Source organism: Glandiceps talaboti, chromosome 14 (genome assembly GCF_964340395.1).
Source record: "Glandiceps talaboti chromosome 14, keGlaTala1.1, whole genome shotgun sequence".
Lineage (NCBI taxonomy): Eukaryota > Metazoa > Hemichordata > Enteropneusta > Spengelidae > Glandiceps > Glandiceps talaboti.
The window spans coordinates 3137997-3156389 of record NC_135562.1 but is presented as its reverse complement, the minus strand read 5'-3'; the positions used below and the strand labels follow the sequence as shown (position 1 = coordinate 3156389).

The following is an 18393-nucleotide window of genomic DNA, read 5'->3' as shown; positions in this document are numbered from 1 at the left end:
TCACTCCAGGTCGCATAAACTACGTAAGAAATCACACGAGTATGTCACACCGTGGATGGGCATACAAACAAGGCGGACCTCGAGGACATGGTCGCTATTTTCACGGGAATAGGAGAAGTGAAGATGGCAATCAAGACGAAAGCTACCCATCTGGATCCGGAAGTGGTGGAAGGGGGAGTGCGAGAGGAGGAGGGGGAAGAGGACGTGGTGGAAGGGGAAGACATCCACCCGGTTTGAAAGGAAAGGATATAGGCTTGTGGTATGCTAAGAAGTCCAAAGAAAATAATGTACAGAGACAAATAGCAGAGGTAGGATTGATTGATTACGATATGCCATGATTGATTGATTGATTGATTGATTGATTGATTATATATAAACTGTACAGGGAGTGAGAGAATGAGAGACAGACAGACAGATAGATACATGAAGACAGATCGACAGGCAGACATCGATGAAATGGGATAGACAGACAGACAGACAAATTTATTAATTACTTAGCACAAAGGTTTAGATTTGGCCAATTTATTATATACTATACCATCAAAAAAATTTAAAATAAAAATAAAATAAATAGTGTGCTGTATATACTGTCCAATTCAAATATCATTCAGAGACCCAAAGTTGAAATGGATGACCACAGAGAAGACAGAATAGCCAAGTTATTAGAAGATATAGCAATGGAGAAAACCAGTGACAGAGGTGAACCTGGTCAGGCATCTGGCAGTGCTGCACCCAGTGAAACAGATGTACTGATTAAGAGATATTACAGTAAACAGTTAACCAAGAATGAAACCATTGATTCCAATCTAAAAGAAGATCTGGAATTGAAAAGATTGAATAATGCCAGATATCGGGAAATGAGAGAATTTCGAAAAAAATTACCATCACATAAGATGCAAAAGGTAAGTTTTGAAAAAATAATGTCAAAGATGATTACTGGAAATTGACTAAATAATTAATTGAGTTAATAATATTTGTATAAAATGCCAGATGGGAAAAAGAAAACAAATTATGATAAACAAAATAACTATTTCTTGGTGATTTTTAGGAAATCTAGAGTTGCAGTGTAGATATGTTATTTAAAAATGGTGCCTAAATTTCAAGACATCTAACGACTGAACAATATTCAAAATGGAGCAAATGTAAAACAGTGACCATTAATTGTTGTCAACAATACAAATCTGGTTTATGTTAGGGGGTCTAGCTCAATACCTTTACCTACTGTAACCTTGCTCTAACTCCCTAGCTTTGATTCAAATATACCTTTTGTACAGTCAGTTCAGAGTATAAGTCATTATAGATATTGTGTATTCCAGTCTTATCCCATTATGAAGATTAATTAATACATATTGTTTCTTTATGCAGGAATTACTGGAACTGATTGATGCTAACCAAGTGACTGTGATTAGTGGAGAGACCGGCTGTGGTAAAACGACACAGGTGAAGTATTATAGATGTTATCTCAACAGTGCACCTTAAGTGAGTCATTATTAAAACTAACTGAATGCCACTCAATACAAAATGTGTTTCTTTATATTGCAGGTTGCCCAGTTCATCCTGGATCATTATATTGACAATAACAATGGTAGTCTGTGTAGAGTTGTGTGTACACAACCAAGGAGAATCAGTGCAGTGTCTGTAAGTATTTCTGTCCAAGTATAAACCTAGACCCTGGCTACACACACATAAGGAAATCCTAGTGGAGGGGAGGGGGGGGGGGGGGGCTATACTCGAACACATATAATAAATTTGATAAAACTTTTGCAGTTGCTTCAGTAGTTTGTTATGACTATTCACTGATAAGAGCTGTGTTCCAATGGCGAGTATATGCAATTGTTCATCTCACAATGAGAACAATCAAAAACCCAATAAGGATTTGAGCCTGATTAAATAATATTATATAATAATGATAATAATGGTCTATTTCACCAACCTATGGTAACCCAGGGGGTCGAATTGGAGTGGCATACATATCTAAAAAGTGAAAATAAAGTTTCAAAAATTCAATTACTCATGCAAAGATAAAAAATACATGCAATTAACAGTACATATAAAAAAAAGCAATGTAAGGACAGAAAAAGGAACAGCTAAAAATACAAACTTATTATTTCAGGTTGTACTGTCATTAAAGCCTTAGGTCAACAGCATAATGCCGAGTGTGGTAGGGAAAAAAATTGAGAGTGAAATACCAGACAGTCACATGGCAAAGGAAAAAGTGAGAGTAAAATGCCAGGTGTGGTAGGGAAAAAAAGAGAGCAAAATGCCAGGTGTGGTAGGGAAAAATTGAGAGCAAAATACCAGACGTGGCAGAGGAAAAGAGAGTAAAATGCCAGGTGTGGGAGGGGAAAAGAGAGCAAAATGCCAATCCAACCGGATTCTAGGCTACAGCTATTCAAAAATGTTAAATATGATTTACTACTGTTTTCTAGGTTGCTGAGAGAGTTGCTGATGAGAGAGGTGAAACTGTAGGTGATGGTCAGAGTGTTGGATATCAGATCAGATTAGAAAATAAACTACCTAGAAATCAAGGTTCTATTCTATACTGTACTACAGGAATACTGCTGAAATGGCTTCAAGGTGATCCGTAAGTATTTGTGTCGTATATTTACAAACTTCATAGAATAGTTGGATAAAACAGAAGTCTGGGTTCAATGAGGTCTGTTGAAAAAACTCATATTCTTTTTACTAATGAAGACTTCAGTATATTTTACATCGACCTTCCCTATACCATGATATACCAAAATTAATAATATAATAATATTAATAATTTATTGTTTAAAGACCATTACACAACACATGTCTCAACGGTCTGTACATAACGAATCACAAAATTTAAAACCATGATTCAGAGGGAAAAAATACATAAAAAACTGCCAAGCACAACACATAAAATTACAACAGTTTGATGGAAAACAACAAATGAAACAATACAGGACATATTAGAACCTTGTAAAAATTGAGACACAACCACTACAACCATAGCATTGACTAAATATGAACGTTTTAAAATTTGCATTGAATAATGCGAATTTGTCAATCACCTGAAGATCCAGTGGAAGATGAGTCCACAGTTTTGGTGCATATACAGTAAAAACCCTATCACCATATAATTTGGAAGGTTTTTTTTCCACGGATCTGCATGGATTTCTAATATGATGTAATGTTTTTGTGATTCTTTGAGGTTAAAAGTTAATAAAAATGTTTTCAATTTTTATAATTCTGTTGTAGGATGTTGAAAGGTTTGAGTCATATAATCCTTGATGAAGTCCATGAAAGAAATATTGTATCTGATTTCCTTATCATTATTCTGAGGGATTTATTGCCACAAAGGTAAATACAACAAGTAACACTGAAGTAAAGCACTTTCTCTATGTGATACACTCATTTATAGCATTCATATTACAACAAGTAACACTGAAGTAAAGCACTTTCTGTATGTGATACACTCATTTATAGCATTCATATCTAGTGTAAAAGTATACGCTATCAATTGGTTTATTTACAAGCCAAGCATGTGGCCTTTCTAATGTGGTCAATTAGCAAATGAAACAGTATACTTTTAGACTTTGATATGGATGCTATAAACGATTGTGGTATATACAGAAAACGCTTTACTTTGGTGTGGGTTATATGGATGCTATAAATGATTGTGGTACATACAGAAAACGCTTTATATTGGTGTTATGGGTTGTAATGAGAACCATGATATCTCGCACATCATATAGCATTCAAAGTTAATAATCTCTGAAAATATCGCAATTTAATGTCACACACCATGAAACCTCTAAAGAAGTTTTGTACTTAAATGTAAAACTTGTAGATTTGTATTCATTTACTGATGGAGATGTCATGACAACTGTGGAAATGAGCAAAGCAGTAGCTGAATCTATCTGGAATCTGGAACAGTGGGAGCCTCAGTATATTGTGATACTACCATCTTGTAAAAAACTGAAAGGTGGCAAATTTAAAAATGTCGACATTTCATTGAAAAGTATTCAGTACTGATCCAGTGATGATCATTTTAATTATCAACTTTATGTACATGTATTTGAATGTAGAATTTATTCTGCCATATCTGATGTGTTCATCCACAGACCAGATCTAAAGCTTATTCTCATGAGTGCTACACTAAATGCTGACAAGTTCTCAAGTTACTATGGCAACTGCCCAATGGTGACGATTCCAGGATTCACTTTCCCAGTCACTGAATATTGGATAGAAGATGTACTACAACTTACAAGGTATAAACAATGCATGTGTGTGTGTCTGTATGTGTGTATGTATGTGTGTGTGTGTGTGTTTGTGTGTGTGTGTGTGTGTGTGGGCATGCATGCATGTGTGTATATGGTCTATGTACATACATATACATATGTAATATATACATTATTACTTCAGAAGTTCAGAAGGATTTATATCTCCTGCTAATATTACAAATTGGTTAAAAGAATAATAAATCCAAAAGATCTTCTCAATCATGTACATTTGAAAATTATTCATAAGATTTCAGAAATGCAATTTCAGTATTTTATGACATACCTACTGATGATTACTTGAACTGGAGTATGGAGTGCACACACTAGTGATATTATGACATATGTACTTGTGATTACTTGCACTGTAGTGTGCACAAACTATTGGTATTATGACATACGTACTGGTTATTACTTGTACTGTAGTGTGCACACACTAGTGATACATGTATTATGACATATATACTGGTGATTACTTGCAGTGGAGTGTGTACACACTAGTGGTCTTTAAAATATATTACAATGTATGTGAAGGATGAAAAATTACTGATATTTTTTTAAAATTCTTTTTCCACTTGAACAGCTACAGAACTGTACCTTCACCATGGAAGAAGAGGAAAGAACCACACTATTGGAAATTTATGAAAGGGAAAAGGAAACGAGATGATGAAATCAAGAAAGAGGAGGAATATAATAAAAGATATGAAGAATACATACAATCAATGAAAGACAGGTGAGTTTGAGTGTAGCAGTGGGCTGTGGTGGAATGAAAGACAGGTTAGTTTGAGTGTAGCAATGGGCTGTGGTGGAATGAAAGACAGGTTAGTTTGAGTGTAGCAATGGGCTGTGGTGGAATGAAAGACAGGTTAGTTTGAGTGTAGCAATGGGCTGTGGTGGAATGAAAGACAGGTTAGTTTGTGTGTAGCAATGGGTTGTGGTGGAATGAAAGACAGGTTAGTTTGAGTGTAGCAATGGGCTGTGGTGGAATGAAAGACAGGTTAGTTTGTGTGTAGCAGTGGGCTGTGGTGGAATGAAAGACAGGTTAGTTTGTGGCCGAGGGAAATAGCATGTGATTCTGGTAACTCACAGTCACGAGGGGGTAATGAACGGGTGCTATAGCCCGAATATAGGCCAGGCAATATGTGTTTTATAATATGCCTCATGCTGTGAACTCACGGTGGCAGACGACATCGTCAGAAGCTGCCATTTTGACCTGCTGTGAATGCGCGGTGGTCACGTGACCATGTAAAAGTTGATGGAACTATTTCCCAAGGGAAATAGTCATTCTATTTTCCTATCACGTGACTGATTCTAGCGAATCATGGCACAGCATTATCACTAGGTATATTATAAATTAATTTATCTCCTTCACTACAGTTATTCTGAAGAAATTGTTGAAAGTATTGAAAACTTGGATGAGGAAGAAATCAACTTTAATTTGATAGTGGAATTGATTAGACATATTGTACTGAATGGCCAGGTAAGGACTCATCAACTCTATTTGATTCTAGTCAATTCTTCTCCTTTTCACTTTCTGTGAGTCTCTTTCTTGATTCTTGATAGAAATCAGTTTCAGAAATCATCTTTGATGAATGTTATTCCTTTCCTACCACAGGATGGCGCTATTTTAGTGTTTGTGCCTGGCTGGACAGACATCAGTAAACTGAATGACATGTTACAGAAATCTACTATGTTTAATTCAGATCGATTTATTATCATTCCACTACATTCACTGATGCCAACTGCCAACCAGAGACAGGTAAGAACACTGAATGACACAGATCAAGACATTGTCTAGAAATCAAAAGTTGTTTATCGCCTTGCTGTTAACCACAAACATTGGTCATTTTCGTATTTCAAGTGAATTATAAAGGTTATCAATAACTCAATACTATTAAACTTAAGTTGAAGTGCTTAACAATGTGCTTAATACCTTAAAGTTTGTAAGTAACTTTTCTGTTGCAAAATGATGGATTTTGGCTTGCATTATTTCCATAAGTGCACTCAATATGTTTGAAGGCGTGGAATATACATCTGAGTTGCACTCTACATTCTACAAACAAGAATCTGCTTGCAACAACAAATTACAGTCAAATCACCGTCGTCGTTCATTCTCATATGTCACACCCCCCCCCCCCCCCCCCAAACTATGGAATTCTTTGCCACTTGACATTCACCAAGCCTCCAGCCTGGATTGTTTCAAAACAAAACTGAAGACTTATTTGTTGATCAAACCATATGGTGTGCTTTAGCTATTCAGCGCTACTGAACAGAACATTGCTCTGGAAATTGGTGCTATAGAAATTTGATTGACTGATTATTGATTATACCGCTGTTGTACTATGGAGGTAAATGTTACCATGGTTATGCCTCATTCGTACAGTTTGTATATCTCTTGTATCTTGCTGTAGGTGTTTGACAGACCACCAGCTGGAGTCAGGAAGATTGTCATAGCAACCAATATAGCTGAGACTAGTATCACTATTGATGATGTAGTACATGTGATAAATACTGGTAAATCTAAAGAGAGTAACTATGATGTGGAAAATAATATCAGTACATTAAAACCTGAATGGGTTAGTAAGGCTGCAGCACAGCAAAGAAGAGGCAGAGCTGGAAGGTATGATAATAATAATAACATACTTTTGTACAGCCCTTTTCAAGTTACCGTTCACCTGCTCTGTTTGACACAACCACACAGAAACCAATAACAAACTGCACATATTACACTGTAAGATAGCAAGATTGAATGAATACAGTTTTCTGTGACATTTTGTCTAAATGAAATGACCTACCATGCCACCATACAGACATACAATGGTGATGTCAAAACATTGGCGCCTGCATGTCTGTGTCTAGTTGCAGTACCTTTAAATGATTTGTTTCAAAATGTAGCAAGAAATTTCAAGCTTGCTATCTTAAATTGTTCAATGTGCAGTTTCTTATTGGTTTCCGTGTGATTGTACCAAACAGAGTTGATAAACAGTGACTTGGAATGGGCTGCAATAATAATGTTATCATAATATTTTTTTTTCATATAGTATGCTTACACTCTGTTTGAAGCATTTTATCAGGTATTACCCTTTCTACTTCTTCAATTCTGTGGGAATCATGAAATCTGTTGCTGCCTCTGTGAGTGCATACGGGTAGAGATCATCCTTTATATAGCAATTTCTATCCTACAAGGTCCCCATTTATATATCTAGGTTGACTGGGACACTGGTTTTGGTGTTTTTGTGTTCTTTATGTGTTGTTTCACTATGATTATATTTGATATTTCTTACAGAGTACAGCCTGGTTATTGTTATCATCTATACACACAACTCAGAGCTGATCTAATGGTTGACTATCAACTCCCAGAAATGTTGAGAACATTATTGGAAGAAGTGTGTCTACAAATTAGGGTGAGTAGAGAGTTGTGGTTTTTTGATAAGTTGTCAAATATTATGTAAATATGTGTCGTTATCTGGTCACAAGTAACCATGACAATATAGTGATAAGTAATCTTGATTCTGACGATTCTAGCATGGCACAAGAAATTTACATGATTGTCAAGAAATAAGGACTTGTTGCAGCAAACACAAAAGGTGGCTCCAAAAATATGATCTACCTAACCTCATCTCAAAAGATGAAAGCTATAAATTCTAAGCTGCAAAAATTGAGATGAGGGTAATACCCTCCTCAAGTCCACATGGGTGCAAAGTTAGCTAGATATGCCAGCTGTGGTTACACTGGGAGAAACAGAACATCACTTTTAGAATGTTCAGAGTGTGCGTAATGATGAACTGGACTAAATTACTTTTTTTCCCATTTCTTTCTCCAAAGTTACTAAAACTTGGCTACATAGAAGATTTCATTGGTAAGGCTTTGGACCAACCTTCACCAGAAGCTGTTAAGTTGGCAATGGATAGTCTTAAGCAGTTGGTAAGTTATGTGATAATTTATATAGTCATTATACAGTCAGTCATCAGCAATTGATAAGCTGGGTGATACTTTCCAAGTCAATATACAGTGTGAAAAAATTGGGAATACAAACTGAAAGTTTGGCCACCCCTTAGGCAGGGAGACCTGTGAATCTATTTAGATCGTTAGTTTGAAAGGTAAAGCATTAAAATGAGTTGGCTTCTCACCACCACCTCGAGGATAGAAAGACATCTTGGAATGATTCACGGAATCTACCAGTTGACACGTTAGTTCAGCTGGTTAGAGCACTCTGACTAGTGTTTAGGGGGACGTGGGTTCGATTCCTACAGGTGTCACTTTTCTTTCCTCATTTATAACAAATTCATAAAGTTTCTTTCACTTATAAGATACCTTAAAGAATTGGTAAGTTATGTGGCACTTTCCAAGTCAATATAGTCTTATAGATAATTGGTAAGTTATGTGGCACTTTCCAAGTCAATATAGTCTTATAGATAATTGGTAAGTTATGTGGCACTTTCCAAGTCAATACAGTCTTATAGATAATTGGTAAGTTATGTGACATTTTCTAAGACACCAAAAATATCCATCAACTTGGTAGATCAAAGGAAAGACTTACTTTTAGATGATAGTCCACAAACAGTTAAATGTAGTAAATAACATTGTCCTTTTGCTCTGTGCAGGTCGACGATTGTCATCAGAATGACAAATGCTATCATAGTTACAGCTGACCACTAGGTGGCGGTATGATCAGCCGATTGTAGATGTTAGGTAGTTCTGTGCACCCATCTCTGTTACTAAGTCAATAGATTATTGGTCATTATTAGTTCATTGAGGTTGAAGAACAACATTAGTCCTGTATGATTCTCAAAGGGCAGTGTTCTTACTCGGTTTTTGCATGATCATGAAGTTAAAAATATCTACATTATTATTCTAAATTAAACAGCACATTTGAACTCTACATTGCAGTTGAAACATTCATATTTATAAAATTACTGATTGATTGGTTGGTTGTTTGATTGATTGATTGATTGATTGATTGGTTAACCATACTGATTGTCAGGCATATCACCAGATTGATTGAATGATTGGTTGGTTGATTGATTGATTGATTGATTGATTGTTAACCATACTGATTGTCAGGCATACCACCAGAATGATTGAATGATTGGTTGGTTGGTTGGTTGATTGATTGATTGATTGATTGATTGATTGATTGATTGATTAACTGTACTGATTGTCAGGCATACCACCAGTGATTCTATTGTTATCATTTATCCTTACAGAATGCCTTGAATGATGACGAGACACTTACACCATTAGGATACCATTTAGCTAAACTACCAGTAGAACCAAGGATTGGTAAAATGATACTCTTTGGGGCTATGTTTTGTTGTCTGAATCCTGTCTTAACTATAGCAGCTAGTCTTAGTTTTAAAGACCCATTTATTGTTCCATTGGTAAGTAATAATCTCCAATATCACCATACATTGTATATCCACTGTGAGACAGACAGACAGACAGACAGACACACAAGTATAAATACATACAGACCCGTCATGCACATACACACACAAGTATAAATACATACACAGTCACACACACACACACACACACACACACACAGACGTACGTCACTCACAGAAACTCACACACAGCATGTACACCTTGTACCATAGTATGTTTTACTACTGTATACAGTAGCTATTAAATCACTGTTGACAGGCAAACATTCAATACACATATTCTAATGTGAGATCTGATTAGTTTGTGATGCAAATCTATGCATGTCAATTAACTTATTTTGCATAAGACTTACCTGTTTTCTAAAACATTTTGACTGTACAGCGCCTTTGAACTCTTGTCATAGTGGAATTGGCGCTATATAAATTGCATCGAATGATTGATTGATTCATGGTTTTGTAGTTTAATCACTATCTCTGTATCTATTTATTTTGCAGGGTAAAGAGGAGGCAGCAGATCAATGTAGAAAGACCTTGTCCAATGAAACAAAGAGTGATCATTTAATGTTAATTAATGCATTCCAAGGTTGGCAAGATGCCATGAAATATGGTTGGCAAGCTGCCAGGAATTACTGCTGGGAAAACTTTCTGTCCATGAATACACTCAAGGTAATGTATGATTGGTTAGTGTAATACTAGTGTCAAAGTTCATGTGAATAATAAATTAGCTGTTTAAGAGTGTTGTAAGTCAAAATTTAATTTTTTTTAAATGAATTGTGGTGCAACTCATAAACAAACTTTAGGTGATGAATGATTGGTTTGTAAATTAATAGGGTCAAAGTTCATATGAATTCATTAGCAATACTGCAATGTCGAAAGTCAAAAAATCACAATTTTTACTGCATTTTGGTGCAAATCTGCTTGAAATTCACATTTTCTATCAGCAACTTTGGCACATATTTTAGTACTTTTAGGACTTATTTTATTGATCAACTTGTTTTGTTTTTTGTTTTTATTTCTCAACGTGTTTATTTTACTGATAAGCAATTCACGAGTTTATTTTGGTCACATTTTTTATTTAAATAAACAAATATATATTATATAATTCTTCATTTTTCTAACAAAAATTACATTCTTTACAGATGCTGGAAGGAATGAAGTCACAGTTTTGTGAATATTTATGTGATATAGGATTTGTTCACAATGCCGACTGTAAACAGTTTGCAGCAAATAAGAATGCAGGTAATGTAGACATTATATTTCAATACCTGTATAGTACACATACCATATCTGGAGATAAGTATTTAATCCACACAAGTACAATGTCATGAAAAAGTTGTGCATTATATTTCAATACCTGTAAAGTACACATACCATATCTGGAGATAAGTATCTAGTCCACACAAGTACAATGTCATGAAAACGTTGCGCATTATATTTCAATACTTGTAAAGTACAAATACCATATCTGGAGATAAATAATGTAGTCCACACAAGAACAATGTCATGAAAACGTTGTGCATTATATTTCAATACTTGTAAAGTACAAATACCATATCTGGAGATAAATAATCTAGTCCACACAAGTACAATGTCATGAAAACGTTGTGCATTATATTTCAATACTTGTAAAGTACAAATACCATATCTGGAGATAAATAATCTAGTCCACACAAGTACAATGTCATGAAAAAGTTGTGCATTATATTTCAATACTTGTAAAGTACAAATACCATATCTGGAGATAAATAATGTAGTCCACACAAGAACAATGTCATGAAAACGTTGTGCATTAAATATTACTGTGATATGTCTCTGCAGATAATTTGGAGCTAATCAAGGCTGTAGTGTGCGCTGGTCTTTATCCTAACGTGGCTCAAATTCAGAAGAAAAGTTTTAAAAGGTTAGTAACAAATTACATTTTTACATTATACTGTGGTAGTGTTCTGTAATGACTATTACAACTAAAAAGGCAGTGTTTACCAGGAGACTAGACATAATCTATACATTTATGATCAAAGTTGATCAGTTTGAAGGTTGTCATCTTGAGCACACAACATAGAAAACATCATTGTTGTGATATGCGGAATAGATGTGTATTAGTTGAAAACATCAGCAGGCAATAGTTCTGGGCAGTACTCTCTGTACACATGGGCAATATCTCAGATTCACTGTGTGGGTAATAGTCTATATAAAGAAGGTCATGTGATTCAATTCTGACCAATGAGAGCTTACTAAGAATATTGAGGTGTAATAATACATGTTCCTAACTTACTGTCATGTTGTAGGCCTCCAATACTGTACACAAAGCAGGATGGCAAAGTGAAATTACACCCAAAGTCTGTCAATGCTGGTGTTAATGATCTGAATGGTAAATGGTTGGTGTATCATCAGAAGATTAAATCTAGTGGTGTAAGTAACTCTGCCTCTCCCCCTCCCCATGAACTGTGTGGTGTAAGTAACACTAACACTGTCCCTCCTCATGAACTGATACTAGTGGTGTAAGTAACACTGATACTGTCCCTCCCCATGAACTGTGTGGTGTAAGTAATGCTGACACTGCCCCTCCCCATGAACTGTGTGGTGTAAGTAACTCTGATAGTGCCCCTCCCCATGAACTGTGTGGTGTAAGTAATGCTGAAACTGCCCCTAGCTCCCATGAACTGATGATATTGGTGTAAGTAACTCTGATACTGTCCCTCCCCATGAACTGTGTGGTGTAAGTAACTCTGATAGTGCCCCTCCCCATGAACTGTGTGGTGTAAGTAACTCTGATAGTGCCCCTCGATCCCCATGAACTGTGTGGTGTAAGTAATGCTGACACTGCCCCTAGCTCCCATGAACTGATGATATTGGTGTAAGTAACACTGATACTGCCCCTCCCCATGAACTGTGTGGTATAGGTAACACTGACACTGCCCCTCCCCATGCACTTTATACAAATCTAGTGGTGTACATGTACATAACTCTTACAATGTCCTTACCCATGAACTGATATAATTGGTTCTGTTTGACTTCATACCTGTAGGTGTTTCTACATGACAGTTCTGTAATGCAACCATACCCATTGCTATTCTTTGGTGGTGACATTAGTATTGGTACAGACCATGAACAAGATGTTGTTAAGGTCGATGACTGGATTATCTTTCAATCTCCACCAAGGATTGCAGGATTAGTCAAGGTAAGAATTCAGCTTGACTGAGTTTAATATACAAATTGTCAATGAGCAGATGTGGGAATGGGGACAAAAATAGTTGACAAAACAACTAATCGAGTTTGACCATAGATAGTGTCTATGGTTTGACCTTAGATAGTGTCTATGGTTTGACCTCACTCAATGAAAAAAATTAGATAATGTATACAAATTTACAGCAAGAAAAACTTACAAATAATAATGAAAAAAAATTACCATGATACAGAACTTATATTGTGTGATGATAAATAGTAAAAAAATGAATAAATAAATAAATAAAAAAAAGATGGCAGAGAGGCTAACTCGTAATGAAAACATCTTTGTCCTATCTGTAACTGTCACAGATCTTCACAGTGGCCATGTTCCATCACAATACATGTACCTCAATAGGTGACTCATCATACAATTTCTCAGACTGTGAGGAGAGAGAGAGCCCTCAGTGACAGAACTTGGTAACTGAAACTCAGTAATAACAACGTTGTTATCATGACTTGACTTCACAGAAACTAAAACAAGAATTGGATGAATTACTGGAACACAAGATCACAAATCCAGGAGTGACCAAATGGAATCGGGGTTGCAGAGAAGGTAAAATTATGACTGCCATAGTGGACTTGTTGACGATGGAAGACAAACAACAGTATGAGGCTGATTACCAGGATGACAGAGGTCAGAGTGCAAGTGGATACAGAAATAGACATTGGCGTGATTATTGATGGCTATGTTATACCCAGTTCAAAGTAATGACAGAGCTGAAGTATCAACATAACACAAGAAAACACACCTTGCATTAAACTGAGTCGTGGTGTTACAATGATGAGAGTGGTTCACTTGTAACCAGTCATTACTGGCTTGATCTTTATTGCTGCCATTGTTTCTGGTTGGCTCAAGTTCTTGGGCAAGAGTCTACCGGTAATCACCGCTGGTCTACAAGTCAATCTATAGAAATGGGAACCTGGTAGGACAGATTGTTGTGTAGAGGCTTTGCTCCGAGTGGCAACATGGATTTCATGCTGTATGGGAAGTTGACAAGGTTGTACCATTATAGGTCTTTGCCTTGGATAATCTCACAGCATTGTGAAGAGTGTATATGTATAGCAGTGTATACATTATGAAAAAGTTGTATGGAGATGTGTCTCATTAGATTAAACTACTCTTTTATTATTTTATCATTCATTTATGGCATTCCTCTTGTATCAGGGGCTCACTAAACATGTTAGGAGCAGCACGAATAGAAAATTAAATTACATACAGAAATTAATTTTTTGTGACTGTTAAAGTGAAAAGGTTTTCTACAAATGCATACATGTACTCATGTGTTAGGACTTTACATGTAGAATAGGTTAATGCTCTCTACTTGCCATCATCCTTTGAGAAATTGTTTCATCTATCCAAATATGTGACTGCCAATGTTACCTCCCCAGTTATTGTTTGAGACATTCTATGTCTATGAAGAGGGGAGGAGGGTAGGTCTCTAACAGGTGAGTATGAGGCTCAGAGAAAATCTTTTCCCTTAAGAATATTCTCCTTTGCATCATACTCACCTGTTAGGACTATACTTTAGGCTATTACTGAATACAACAATACAGTAGGAGGCTGGCTCCACAGATGGAATGAGTGGTAAATACCCCCTTTAGTGAAAAACATATACTACATGTGTACACTCACCTATTTTGTGCTTGTTGCTGGTGAGAGAGCAGCTTTCCCAATGGTTTGTATGTCTTTGAGGCTTCATAAGCCATTCAGACCACCCTGTATGATCCACTATGATAAAGGTATGTCTTTTAGCTGGCCTATGGTGGTAGTGCTATAGGCATGGTATGGTCTCTCTCTCTTGCTCACTATCTCTCAAATGTAATTGTACATGGAATAAAGTTAAAATTGCACTTTTGGTAAGATGCAAGTAATAACTTCAGTCAGTTGTTAGTTTGCTGTCAACTTTATTCACCTAGAAGTGATTTCTTTCCACTCATGTGGATGTTCTGATAATGAACCACACCGTTCAGCAGTTACACATACGGGAAAAGAAGACCTTCTCTTGTCATGTGCACTGAATAAATGACAGTTAGTGCATTTCTTATGGCCAGCCTCTTGTTGATTATTTGTGTGAACGTATAGAATATTCAGTCTGTCAAATTTCCTTGTAGCCTCCTTCAACTCAATTTCTCATTGAGAAATTTCATGTTCATAGCATCCATGGAAAGCTCACTCAGAGATTGCCATGTGCAATTCCCCCTGTCACCATCTTCATCATTGTGCTCTGTGACGGTATGTTCACAGCATGGTAGACTCTGTTGCAAGTAGTTTATGTATCTCTTGTGATATGGTTCCATGTGTTAAGTCCCAAACTACTTTGATTAGTTTGTTTTCTCTCTGCCTTATAGCAGTTTCTAGCAGAACTGTCTGTGGAACACACTTAACGTTCCATATACTTCTTTGGAAGACATAGTTATCACTGTCTCTTGACCACTAGCTCATCTGGTACTGGTGGCAATTGGAAGGTACATTTGTATATTTACCACTGCCTCTTGACCACTCATCTGGTACTGGTGGCAATTGGAAGGTACATTTGTATATTTACCACTCTCTCTTGACCACTCATCTGGTACTGGTGGCAATTGGAAGGTACATTTGTATATTTACCACTCTCTCTTGACCACTCATCTGGTACTGGTGGCAATTGGAAGAAGTCTCCCACTAAAATGACCTACAACCCTCCAAACACTGACTTGTTTTCTCTCACATGTCTGCATAATTATATATTCAAGATCATCAAATAATTTTTACTTAACATTGATATCTCATTAATGATAAGCACAGGAGTGCAAAAGTAATGAGTCGAACAGTCCTGATAAATAAATTCAATCCTGACATTTCAAATGAATATTCTTTAACAAAAGGATACCAAGACAAGGTGTAAGTAGGTTATCAGATGACAATATATCTTTGTATTAAATAAAGATAAGTACATACTAAGTTAGCAATGATAAGCACATCTGTCTTCTTCAGCCTCTTTCTGCAGGCCTCATACTTCTTATCCTCCTGGACCAAAGAAAAGAAGTTTTTGCAGTTTTTGATTACTATGTTTCTCAAGCAGTAGAACTACCTGTTTGTATCTATATGAACAACAAAAACATACTTAAAAAACATAGAACTCTTAATAAACTCACAGCTGTTTGTTTACTACTTCAGTCTATATCATCTCACAATCCTCCTACTATATCTTCAGAACAATATATTTTCTAAACTCATGTTATTTCAAACCCTTGCTACTTTTATAAGTTTTCCCACTCTTTGGACATACACAGGGTGTATGTACACATTACTGTGTGTATGCTTTCTTACATCAAACTTGCATGCAGAGACATAGTTGCACTGTTCAGACAGAGAGGGTGGGAGGGCGGTCAGCCTGTTTTCTTTTTGTTTTTTGTTGTTGTTGTTGTTTTTTTGACGCAGACTAAGTGAGTTGAGTACAAAGTTCTTTAACGGTGGTGATTCAAAGGGGTCAATTGTGTGGCCTAATGCAATTTCCTTATTGATGGCTTTGGTGATAGTGTCTGGGTTTGAGAATGCAGATGTGGCATTGCAGGTATATCTGGGACGTTGTGGGCCAGCAAATCCAAGACTAGCACCATGTGAGATCAAATGCAATATTGATGCAACGAATGTCTTGTCCGGGTGTTTGTGCAGAGCTGCGGAGAAAGCATGGAGTTTGAGTGGGGTGGTTGGATACAGCGTTCTTAATAAAGCTGCAGTGGATATTCTACCCACGAAAGGGATGCGGAGTGTGATTTTGTTGCCCTCCACTACGGTTACGGTGTTGGTGAGCGCCATGGTCGTTAGCGTTGCATGAGGTACAATGATGTAAACGTCCGTTTTGACACAGATCAGCACATTGACCCCGGTTAAAGGCACAGCATACTTGGGTTGGCTGGAGCCCTGGCTGTGTTGTTTGTTTACCCATATACTAATGTATATGGATTGCTGTGCTGTTTGCAATCAGATTTCTTGTGACCTTTTTGGCCGCAAGTAAAGCACTTTGGGGTGATGAGATGGGGGTGCTGCTGGAAATGGGTGAAATCAAGTGTTGGATCAGGCAGGCTCCAGTCAGTCTGGTTTGGATACCGTGCTGCATTCAGTCTGAACATTTTGTCATATCCCAACCATGCTTCTAGTTGGTAAACCTCAGCTTTAGATGCAATGAACCGATGGTAGTTTACAAGTGGAATGGCTTCCTGGGGAAAGAAGAAAGAGCAGTATGCCTGGAAAGTGGCCATTGTGACCATAATTCGAAGGAGTCTATGTTTTTCTTCCTTGTGTGCGTCGTGAAGGTGGCTGTGCCCGGTTGACTTGGGTCAAATGGGATGTGAGTTCTGGTACCTTGGGTAGCAGTGGGCTTGAGTGTGTCAGGATGTAAATCACTAAGTTCGATGAGATTGGTCCACATAAGGTAGGTGAAGGCTCGCCGGGGGAACTACACGAGCTGTGACGACGTTGTGATGCATCGTAGAGGTGATGTTGTTGACCTGAGTGGGATAGCCTATGGGCGCCGCCATGTTGGATGCGTAATGCTCAATGGTGCTACCAACGGCGTGGTTCTTGTTTATGTTTTCATCCGGGTTACTTAAGATGGCGACGTCCTGCTGGTAGCCACGCGATTGTGCAAGAAAGGAAGTGTCTGTTCATGGCCAAGCAGAATATCAACAGCTGCAGCTTGGGTATCGGTCATGGTGGAAAGTGGACTCGGACAAAAGTACTTCAGTCGGTTGTAACTTCTTGAGGGTGTATGGACTTGGATGTTTGCTGCAGGTCGATGGCGTTTGCAGTTGGACGATTTCTGCAAGGTTCTCTGGAAGATGGTTAGCTGCAATAATTGTAGCGTTTGATGTGATTTTGAGGTTTTGTTTGTCTGTTTTGTGCCTTTTTTCGTTCCGACGTTTAACCCGAATCAAACGCTACAATTCCTCTAACACAAACGCAAATAGACGGAATCGATTCAGATCTGAATCGCAAAGTTGGGCGGACTTTTCTGCTAAAATACGTCTTACCTGGCAAAATATCGGACATTTCCTAACGCCAACATTAATCACGAAGCCTTCAAGACCCAAGAAGTGTTCAGAGTTACCCCAATTCCGCCAAAATCGGCAAATGTAGCAAGGCATGCAGCATTTTGAAACGGGCAGTACGCTGACGTAGTCTTGTCTATTTGTGTTTCCGTTAGAGGAATTGTAGCATTTGATTCAGGTTAAATGTCGGAACGAAAAAAGGCACAAAAACAGACGAAAAAACCCTCAAAATCACATCAAACACTACAATTATTGCAGCTAGCAGATGGTTTGATTGAGCTGAGTTCTGGGATTGTCTAGTTCTGGGACGGCTGTGGTTGTGCAGTACCCTGGGTGTGTGGTCCGACTGTTGTTGCAAACGAGTTGGTTTTCTAACTGGCTGGCTGACTTCCTCGTAGATTTAGTCTTGCCCATAGTGTCGATATTCAGACCTGAGGTTGGAGGAGTAGCATGAAAGGTTCGGCGCTAGAAGCGTTTGATAACGAATTTACAGATCGGAT

General features: G+C 37.3%; 1 protein-coding gene across 1 annotated transcript; it reads left to right on the top strand.

The window, feature by feature from the left end:
• Positions 1-245: 245 nt before the first annotated feature.
• On the top strand, positions 246-13718 carry LOC144445531 (ATP-dependent DNA/RNA helicase DHX36-like). Its single transcript, XM_078135119.1, has 21 exons — positions 246-308; positions 612-902; positions 1366-1440; positions 1543-1638; positions 2430-2584; positions 3229-3330; positions 4095-4241; positions 4834-4983; positions 5628-5730; positions 5866-6009; positions 6662-6870; positions 7537-7654; positions 8076-8174; positions 9458-9631; position 10133; positions 10221-10303; positions 10777-10876; positions 11456-11537; positions 11923-12046; positions 12663-12815; positions 13331-13718. The coding sequence occupies exons 2-21, from the start codon at positions 627-629 to the stop codon at positions 13541-13543; spliced, it is 2604 nt and encodes an 867-aa protein (XP_077991245.1). The 5' UTR covers positions 246-308; positions 612-626; the 3' UTR covers positions 13544-13718.
• The last annotated feature ends 4675 nt before the right edge of the window (positions 13719-18393 follow it).

Excerpts from the sequence above, each read along its gene's own strand:
- LOC144445531 (XM_078135119.1), top strand. The coding sequence starts at position 627 with ATGGATGACCACAGAGAAGACAGAATAGCCAAGTTATTAGAAGATATA. Across the intron at positions 6,871-7,536 it reads AGAAGAGGCAGAGCTGGAAG|AGTACAGCCTGGTTATTGTT; the intron begins GTATGATAATAA and ends TATTTCTTACAG. Across the intron at positions 11,538-11,922 it reads CAGAAGAAAAGTTTTAAAAG|GCCTCCAATACTGTACACAA; the intron begins GTTAGTAACAAA and ends GTCATGTTGTAG.